The 10,340-nt window shown below is 44.6% G+C and overlaps 1 protein-coding gene across 1 annotated transcript; it reads right to left on the reverse strand.

Moving 5' to 3' along the window:
* Positions 1–589: 589 nt before the first annotated feature.
* On the reverse strand, positions 590–9,192 carry LOC118558340 (1-phosphatidylinositol 4,5-bisphosphate phosphodiesterase epsilon-1-like). The gene is made up of 4 exons (XM_036128855.1): positions 9,032–9,192; positions 8,627–8,717; positions 7,728–7,772; positions 590–4,721 (listed from the first exon to the last, which is right to left on the reverse strand). The coding sequence occupies exons 1-4, from the start codon at positions 9,190–9,192 to the stop codon at positions 957–959; spliced, it is 4,062 nt and encodes a 1,353-aa protein (XP_035984748.1). The 3' UTR covers positions 590–956.
* Positions 9,193–10,340: the final 1,148 nt, after the last annotated feature.

Consider the following 10,340-nt stretch of genomic DNA (forward strand, 5'->3'; position numbering starts at 1 on the left):
TCATGAAGGTAAAATGATATTTATGTTGTCATTTAATTATTTTACATGGTATTTAATTTATTATGTTAATTTCATTATATACAACCTTGGAAAAAAGCTATTCAGGACATTATGTCAATAATTAGGATTTTATGTTTGAGATAAAATAAAAAAATTGTTCAATCCAAATTTTATAAACTTGTTTTTATATATTTGATCAAAACCTGATTGACTAATAAATGCTACACACATGAACTTCTCCAAATACTAAATGTTAATTCTCATATCTCTATAAATATCACAGTAAACCAAAGTGTCCTTTAATCTGTCTCAGCCTCATTAGAAAGAAAACAGATCTTTACCTTCAAACTGAAGCACAACGATCAGAACCAGTTCCAGAACCAACATCTCCTGTCCTTCTATCAGCTGCTGAACACTAAGAGACTTTTCTCTGCTGCACATCTGAAAGAACTGATGTTATTTCCTCTTTGTGGCTGAATTAACATATGATAAGATCTTCACACCCATCAACTGATCTGTCATTTTGCTCTCATCACACTTGTATGATTTTCTTTTTTGTTTTTTTTGTTTTTTTAAATAAGTTCAAGCTTTATTCAGCAAGCATTATTTCCAGAGCTTCACAGGAAAATGTGTCCAATTTAAAATAATGATAAATAAATTACAGCAAGACAAATAAAAAGGCGGTTAACAAGCTTAAAAAGTGCACGGTGAATCACAAAAAAAAGCCCAAAAAAGCAGAGAACGAACAAGATGGCGATGTCAAAGGCAGCAGCGACGGGTACACAAAAGCCGTTATTAATATTAAAACTTAATAACAGCATAATAAGGCATGAGCAGTAGATGTTAGAGCAAGATGCACAAGGATGAAGCACACATGTAGCAGCGGCACATTGTTTTCTATGACAAAACAGCAACACTGAAGACAGAAACACAACTTTAACATACACAATAAAAAGCTAAAAAACTATAAAAAGTCTATCGTTTTGTAAATATACTATTGTGTTTAGAGCTACCTGCTCTTTGAGTCTAAGAATAAACTTTCCAGCGCCCCGCCAGCGGTTCTGAGCTTGGTAGACGCACTCATGGTCCAGCAGCACGCGCTGGAGAGGCTTGGTGGCGGAGGACTTCTTTGAACCAGCGTCCCTGGCGACCTCCTCCACCAGCACGTAGTCACAGGGCTTGGGATTGCACGGAATACTGTAGGAATACTTTGCCTTTGACAGAGTCTGCTGGATGATGTCCTGAGCCGTGCTGTAGCGCGGCGCTTTGATCACAGTGTGAGGCTGTTCTGGGGAAACTTTGTGGACCTGGACTAAGAACATCTCATCCTCTCCTCCAGCGCTCCCGCCACCTCCTGCTCCTTCTTTGCCCCCCACCGTTGCCTCCTCCTCTCGGTCCAGGACAGTGTTTTTGTCATTTAGGTTCTCCTCTCTTGTCTTGAGGCAGATTCTCCCCACGTATCCGTCCTCGGCGTCCCAGCAGCTGACGAGCCGTACCACCTCCTCCTCAGGAGCAAGAGCGCGATACTGAGCACAGCGTTTCACCTCACTGCGCTCCTTCAGCAAGGGGACTTTCTCCTCACACAATAAGTACTCTAAGGCATTGCCTCCAGATGCTACCACCATGTCCAGCAGCTGTTTGGCGGTGGTCTGCTCTGTGACAGAGAAGACTTTGAAGGGTTCTGGACCAGGAGCTCCATGCACCGTCACTCTGTGCTGCTCCGAAGCACGCTTCTCCTCTGAGCTGAGGAGCAAAGATGAGGGAGTGGCACCCCCTGTGGGACCCTCCTCGGTTCTGTGGCTGTAGATAAATAAGCTGGACACTTCAAGAGGTTCATTGTGCTGCGTTCTCAGCTGAACGTGTCTGTAACCTGGTTTGAGGGCTTTCAGAGGCAGAATCCTCTGAGCAGTGATCTGGGAGCTGTTGTTCTCCACCACGGCCAGTCGCAGGAAACACATCTCCTCGAAATGCACGGTGAACGGAAAGCGCTCGCTCCACATCGGGTTGAGGGTGTTGCGGTGGATGGGTTTGGTACGGAAGTGGTAGGTGTCCACCGACATTCCCAGAACGTCCACCTCGATGCAGGGGCTGCCGGAGGTGTTCCCCGGACAAACGTTCTGTCCAGAAATAAGTGTGAGGGAATATGCTGCCGGGCTCATTTTCTCCAGATCTCTCTCCATCGGACAGAACTGCTGATAAAGTGGACAGCTGCGGTCCCAAAGCACAGCAGGTTTCAGAACGTAGCCACAGCAGCCGTTAGCCTCGAACAACGCCGTGTTTAACTGCATAGGCAGGTCGTCTGTCTGGTAGTTGAGCGCCACCAGCTGGATTCCATGCAGCCAGAAGAGCAGAGGGTTGGGATTCGTGGAGTCGATCCTGGTCGCTGCTGGATACATCCTGAGCAGCTGGCACTCCGTGTGCTGGATCAGCTTCTGAGAGTAGCGCCGGCACAGGCGCTTGGCTGCGTTCTCGTTGACGGATGAGATGTGGTAGCATTTGGGTGTGCGGATGATGGCGCTGAGCGACGTGGGGGTGCTGAGGACGGGTGACGTCTGCTGTTCCTCCCAGCTGTGTCGTTCGGAGCCAACTTTTCCTGGGGTGCGGTTCTGAGCTGTCACCTCCCCCGTTGTGCCGCAGCGAGAAGGAGCCGTTCCAAATATGGACTTCCTGCTCTTTCCCCGGTCCTTCCCTCTACCGGAGCCAGACGGAGACAATGTAGAGAGACCAGGAAATTTTACAGCCTGGCAGTAGATGATGAGGTCAGAGAGCTCCTGGGCGATCTGTCGGCTCTCCTTCTTGTTCTGAGGAAGGTAAAACTCCTCACCCAGCTCCATGTCAAACACCTTTCCTTTGCTCTGCATCATGTTTTTTCTCTTGGGTATTTCATCGACACTTGGCTCCTCTTTGTCTCCCGGGCTCTTACCATCAGGTTTGTCATCCAGGATGTTATCATCTGATAGAGACTCGTAATCATAGTCGTATTCATTTTCTTCCTCCTCCTCCTCCTCGTTGGCGTGGTTGTTAGAGGAAGAAACTCCTGGTGATCCGTTGCTCGCCTGGGCTTGCATGTATGCCAGCTGGTGAGCCTTCTGTTTGAGGATGTCCACCGGTGCCTGATGGGCTTTGAGCTTCTTGTTCTTGAGGAGGATCTTCCCACGCAGCTGCAGCGGGGATGGCAGGTGAGGGTCATCGCTGAAGTCGCCCTCAAACAGGAAACGAGTCACGAGACGTTCTCCAAACACGGTCTTGAATATTTCAGCCATCTTACGTTGTTGCAGAAGGGAGCAGTGGTTCTCTATGGACAGTATGACCGGCATGTCAGAGTTGACAAATGCAGACCGATTGATGGCTTCCACCACGTCCTTAAAGGGAATTTTAGTGGTGAGTGTGTGTCCATGGTAAATGACTGGCATGCCGTCATCTCCATCCCAGCAATCCAACTCCACACTCCTACAGCCTTGAAGCAGGACATGACTGTAAAGCTCAACGGAGGACTCCCCTTTGAGCTGATGACCTGTCAGGTAGGTGTTGTGAGAAGACTCAATGTAGTAATACGACAGAGGGTGCTGCAGCTCATCTGGATTCATCAGAGATTCCTCATTACGAGAAGCAAAGTTGTCTTTGTCCATCAAGAACCTTGCAAAACCTTCAAATGACATCCATCCCATTTGTCTCATTAACATTGAGGGCTCAAACTTCTGTATAATGCTGAGAATCTCGTCAAAGCTCAGGTGCTCTCTCTGACAGTTCACTAAAAAGTCATTAAGCTGCGGAATAGCCAATCCCAAAACGCCGAGCGATGCGTTCTCCACCCCTGTACCGTTCGTCACAATGCTGGCTGCCGCGATTGCATCCGAGATCTGCTTCTGGTTGTCTGACATCAGCTGCCTCGTCCGGATAAACAGGCCCAGATCAGATCCATTCCGGGTTAATAAGTCGAGGTCTGGCTGTAGCCCTGTGTCTTTGTCATCTATCTTGAGGTTGGTGTAGAGAGGGGAGGATTCTGGACCCGAGCGACTGCAGGGCACAGCGAAGGTGTCAAACAGCCCTTGCAGGTCCTTCCTGCTTCGGATGCTGAATGACTTGAAGAGCTCAACAAACTCAATGAAGCTCATGGTGCTGTCAGAAATCATGAGATTCTGGAAGCCCCTGAAGCAGCCTTTACCTCGGCCGTGCCACGATCTGCTGCTCCAGGCCCCTGGCTGTGACTTGGAGGTTCCTGACAGGATCGGAGAGGATTGTGGACGGGAGTGGTTGGACCCGGCCATGCTGGAGGAAGAGGACGATGAAGAGGAAGAGGCTAGCAACCCAGAGCTCTTGTTGGATGATAGGGAGAAAGGTCCTGGGAAGCTGTCATCTGGATCTTCTTGGTCGACGCTGTCGGACTCAGGACCGTTTCGGTATAGACCTTCCTTACAGCTCCGTGTCTTCCTGGAAACCATCTCATCGTCAGTGGCATCCCCGCTGTCTCCCCTTACAAGAGCCTTCTTTTTCTTCTTGGACTTGTCATTGATGCTGAGTGGGCTGTTTTTCTGATTACTTTGCTTCTCTACAGCACCTGTCCCCATGTTCCACCTCCTCCCACCAAACAGCTCAATGGCCTGAGCTAATGTGGGACCTTCGTACCTGCCGTCCTCCTGATACAAGCTAACATACTGCCTCCTCAGCCACTGCAGTCTTTGGTCGGGAAACTTCTTCAGTTTCCTGGTTGCGCTCACCAGCTTAGATTGTATGATTTTCTTAGAAACTGACAGAAAACCACAAACAGAACAAACTAGATTCACAAAGTTTAGTCAGAAAAAAGCATTTAAACTACATTTAATTAATTCACCTTATAACACTCAGATCAACTAAAGTGAGCCATGTTTCAGCTGAAGGGTCTGATTGTGAAGAACATTAAACAGTTTTATTTATAGTTTACATTTTTATGTTCAACATGATGTAATTTCCTTAGCATGAGCCGTGAAAGAGGAACTGTGACGTCTGCTAATGAGCTGCAGTCAGTCCACTAACAGCCAGCAGCTCTGACACTCTGCAGACAGAGCAGTTAAACCGAGTCAGAACAGAATCCAAACAGGTCAAAATGGACCCCTGACAGCAGAAGGGTCAGACTCAGACCTGCAGGACAAATATGACCATGAGATAATTTACAGGGTATATTAGAGCCGGTCCACTGGTAGAAAGACCATTCACAGCTTTTACTACAAGTCCCAGAATGCTCTGCTGGTGAGCTGAACAATTATGGAGACCCACAAACTCGTCTTTTGCTGACATTTAACAGTGACCTGATGCTACAGCCAGTCCCACAGGCCTGAGATAATACTGAATGTTTGCACTGAAAAAGTATAACAAAGCTGTTGTTTGTTTAATGTGTTTTTTATTCTAATAGTTAAACTAATAAGAGATGATTTCAAACACATTGGAGAACACATGAATCTGTCAGATGCATGTTTGCTGATCGCTCATATGAAACAATCTGTGGAGGGAAACATTAAGCAGCAGTTCAAGGACACAGATTTTGGGACCATATTTGGAAATCTGACCTTTGCAACTGTAATAAAATTTCTTTATTAATTTAATCTAATTAACATTTCTTAAATTAATCTAATTTGACCCTGATTCCACTGCAGCTGTCTTGTATTCAGTTGATTCCTCAAAGAGTAGCATCTGTTGAGTTTGACTGAGCAATGTCCTAAAGGTCCTCACCTTTAGGACATTGTCCTAAAGGTGAGGACCTTCAGCATGGAACTAATGATGGATCCTCTAGGCCAGAACTCCGGCTTGTTGGTGGTAAAGGGAGACATTAAAAACACTAAAGACGTTCTTTCCACAATCGTTACTAATGATGTGCTTTAAACGTCCATAGAGGCCACATCCAAGGAGGAGGACGTAGCTGTTGTCCAGGTTTCATGTATGCGTTACACACTGTTGGGCCAGTCAGGAGTTTCCGCAGCAAGAAGGTCCTGGGTTCCAATCCACACCCTAGGGTCCTTCTGCATGAAGTTTGCATGTTGCCCCTGTGCTGTAATGGGTTCTCTCCGGGTACCCTGGGTACTATTTAGGTCCATTCTCTTTTAATTGCCCTTAGGTGTAACAGATGTTGGGTTGGAACTGGAATGACGGGCAGGAAGTCTAACCAACAGGTTAAAGCAAAGTTTGTAGTTGGAGGCATTCCTAAGTCAAAAACTGGGTAAACAGAAGTGTTGGAATAACCAGAGCAGAATTCGGGAGCAGAGTCGGGTAACAGATCCAAGTTCGGTAACAGGCAGGCTGGATAAACAGACAGGCTTATATAGTTAAGAGACAGAACAGGGTCAGGTAACTCTGGCAGGCAATCAGATCAAAAAGGAAAACTGGTAATTCAGGGATCAGGCTGGCTCAGTAAAATCGGGTCAGATCAAAAGGTGACAAAGACAGAGAACGCTGGACTAGACTCACCGAATGGCTCGGAATAATCTGGACCTGAACCGTGGATAGAGGCAGGTATAAATAGAGGAGTGTACAGGTGACCGGAGTAGAAAACTGATTATGGGTGACAGGTGAGACTGATCAGAGGAAGGGTGGTGGCTAGAGATGGAACTGAACTGATTGGTGAGTGACTGGTGACAGGAGAGCGACAGACAAACTGATTGGGTAGTGGCTGGTGGCTGCGAGGTGAACTGAACTGACTAAGTACTGGCTGGTGAAACAGGTTAAATAAAGAGAAGTATAAAACTAAACCAAAACAAAACCCAAACTATGACAAGGACTCTGGTATACTCTCATTTATAATGTAACTTTGGTTGGTTTTTAATGTGATATTTGTGCAGCTGAAAAGGATTTTTTTAATTAAAAAAAAGCAACAGCGCAAGGACTGTTGTTGTGCAGTGCGACAGAAGGGATTATCCTGTCCTGTCAGGATAAGGGCTTCTATTGGAGAAACAGTTCAAATATACGACTGCACATTCAAAAATCAAGCTAAAAAACCGAAACTCAGAAAATTTACCAGCAAGCCCAGATGCTTCTGTCACGCCACTGCAGCGCAACTAATTAATTACATGCAATTCATAGGAAATTCATAGGCAATTCATAGGTAAAACAAGATCCATGCAAATAGGGGATTAGACATTGTGCTGCAGGCAGCCCAGAAACATTGAGAAAAAAAATCTGCTACCAAGCCTAGTGCCTCAAAAAGAAGGACAAATATGCGTCTGGGGCATTAAAATCCAGAATGTCACCGGCCTTCAGCCAGACCCTACTGTAAGCCGTTAATATTGTGTTCTTTCCTTCGTTATTGCTCTTTTCCAGTTTTTGTGTAACTCTGCAAGATTTTGTAATGTATGCTGTGGTTAATTAAAAATCAAAAATAATGGAAATAAAACAATAAAATAAAAAAAAATAATGGGAAAAAAAATCTAATTTAATAGCGAGCTAATATAGTTACATTTGGCAATCACAAACGTGCCGTAGTGACGTCATGACCGTATTTCTACATCACATCCAGTAATAAAGCGCAGTAGGAACACCCACACAGCGCTGCAGTTATGCCTTACAGCAAAAACCCGTTACGGCAAAGACTGGTTCACCCCAACTATCTGGTTCCCCAGCACCAACAGAGTAATTTTGTGTTTTGCTGTTAATTGTCAGGAGGAGAATGACCAGAGTAAACAAAGCAGCTGCTGGCTAAAAGGATGGCTCCACGTAGAAGAGCAACATCATCAGGCCAAGATTCTGCAGTTTACACTCACCTGCAGACCAGCGGTCAGTCTTTCAGGGATGAAGATGTTCTCATCCTGGATAGGGAAGAACGTTGGTTTGAGAGAAGAGTAAAGGAAGTCATTTTTGTGAAGAGATACCGCCTGTTGTTAAACAGGGGAGAGGACTCTGGGTCCAGTTGTCTCCTTCTTACAATCCTGTAATTGTGAGCTTCTCTCAGCCTTTTGGGAACAACAAGCGTCATCAGAGAACTAACGATGGGTTGTTCAGCTGATGGTCCTCTTTTGCATGTGAGCAAGAAATTTTGATTGGGTCTATCGCCCTCTGCTGAGGAACTGTGGTAATAACAGCGGTGTGATTTTAACGTAAGTAAGATGGACCACAGTCTCCCCTCAGGGGGCGATTAATCTCACACTTTCTAAGTTTATTAGTTGTGGATTTGTTGCTTCTGAAGCATTTACCTGATGAGAGAGGGGTAACAAGTGCATTGCCTGGGTGGGTGGGATCAGTGGAGATGCATCAGGCCCCTCTTTGGACCTGTTCTGTATAAAATGAATCCAAATCCTCTAGACGGCATCCCACAATCCCCTGTGCTGTTCTCACAACCTGTGCTAAATCCCTCATCTCCTGTATTGCGCAGCTCCCATTCCATACAGTTATGCTAAGACATAAAACACATTCTATGGTTACTCTATAGATGCTTTATTTTTATTTATTCTTTTGCAGTTTACTGAAGAGTCCAGTTGTTTTAGGTTTCCTGAGGAACAATAGCATTGTTCTTCAATATGTGGGAGTTGTTCACTGTTCAGGAGAGTTTGGAGGAGATGTGAATGTCCAGAACCCTGATACTGCCCACGTGCTCCTCCACCTCCCCCTGTATGTAGAGAGGAGCGTGTTCAGTCCTCCTGGACCTCCAGTAATCTATTATTACCTTCTTGATCTTCCTCTGGTTCAGGATCAGGTTGTTCCTGGAGTACCACTGGGTCAGATTGCTGACCTCATCTCTGTAGTTGGTCTCATTACTGTTAGAGATGAGACCAACCACAGTGGTGCCATCTGCAAATTTATGTTTTGTGTTTGTAGGGTGGACAGCAGAACAGTCCTGGGTGAAGAGAGTGAAGACAGCAGGGCTGAGGACACAACCCTGAGATGTTCCTGTGTTGAGGATCAGTGGAGCAGATGTTCCCTATCTTCACCATCTGGGGTCTGTTGGTGAGGAAGTGACTGATCCAGGAGCAGAGTGAAGTGGATAATCCATGTTTTAGAGCTTCAGAGCCAACATGTCTGGGAGCACGGTGTTGAATGCTGAGCTGAAGTCCATGAAGAGCATCCTCACATGGTGTTGAGCTGCTGCAAATGGGTCAGAGCTGAATGAAGTGCAAACAATACAGAGTCCTCTCTGGAGAGATTCTCCCTGTAGGCAAACTGCAGGCTGTCCAGCCCAGCAGGGATGGCATCGTTGAAGGACTTTAGGAGGATCCTCTGGAAGAACTTCATGATGATGGGGGTCAGAGCAACAGGACGGTAATCATTGAGAAAGGTGATGGTTGATGATGATTATGGACCTGCCTGCTTCTGAGCCTGAGACCCGTGGACCTGGTGGTTTTTATTTAGAAGCAGCTCTACACTCATCTTTTTAAAGTCACTGAATTTTAATTATACTAAATATTGTAATTGGGATTTCTTTTAGTAGTTATTTTCTTGTTTTGAAACTCTTTGTATAACCTATAATATATAAATATTGATAGTAAATAAAATGCCTACTGTAGTAACAACTTTGCATGAAAACTCCAGAACTTTTTATCTTGTTCATACTTACTTTGACTCGCAAAGACTTTATTTTTTTCTGGACATTGGAGATAAAATTTGAGGCCACAATGTGTGCAGCTGTATGTAGTAGTAAAAGTAAATAAATAGGGTTTTTATATGGTTGTCAGAGCAAGTTTCTGATAGCATAAAGTTAATTCTGCTGACCCCTAGTGGTAAGATTAAAATGTGTCCACTTTACTTTTTCCTTAGTAAACCATATATCTGTGTTAAATAAGTAAACATCTTTGGTAACAAGCTTTGCTGAAAGGTTCTGAACTATTTGCTGTAAAAATTCTGAATAATTCATTAAAAATCCTTTCAGATAAATCCAGAAAATCTCAGATCCAAAAATGTGGAGAGCCGGAGGTAAAAGTTCAGATCCAGTTTGTTCAGAAGCACAGCTCACTACCTTGAACCAGTAACTGGCTAAGATCAGTAGAGGTGGGTGGATCGATCCTAGGATAGATACTATCGATACCAACGCAGTAGATCAGAGTGGTCATCTTCAGCAGCAGTTCATGTTAACTTTCAAAATATTATCTATCATATGTTACTGGAGCCCACAGAGAAAATGTAAATAAGACTTTGAAAGAACCAAGTACATATATCCTATTAAAAAGTGTTATTTAACATAACATTAGTTAATCCTTTATTCGTCCCACGACGGGGAAAATTATAGGATTAAAACAACAGGCAGGAGCACACAACACAGACAAAATTACATAAGGATTGAAAGATATAAGAGGTGGATTAGGAAAAAAACACTGAACATAACATTATTATTATTATTATTATTATTTAATTGTAATAATAAAATAAAAATCATGAAACCCGAA

Source organism: Fundulus heteroclitus, unplaced genomic scaffold, assembly GCF_011125445.2.
Source record: "Fundulus heteroclitus isolate FHET01 unplaced genomic scaffold, MU-UCD_Fhet_4.1 scaffold_123, whole genome shotgun sequence".
Classification (NCBI taxonomy): domain Eukaryota; kingdom Metazoa; phylum Chordata; class Actinopteri; order Cyprinodontiformes; family Fundulidae; genus Fundulus; species Fundulus heteroclitus.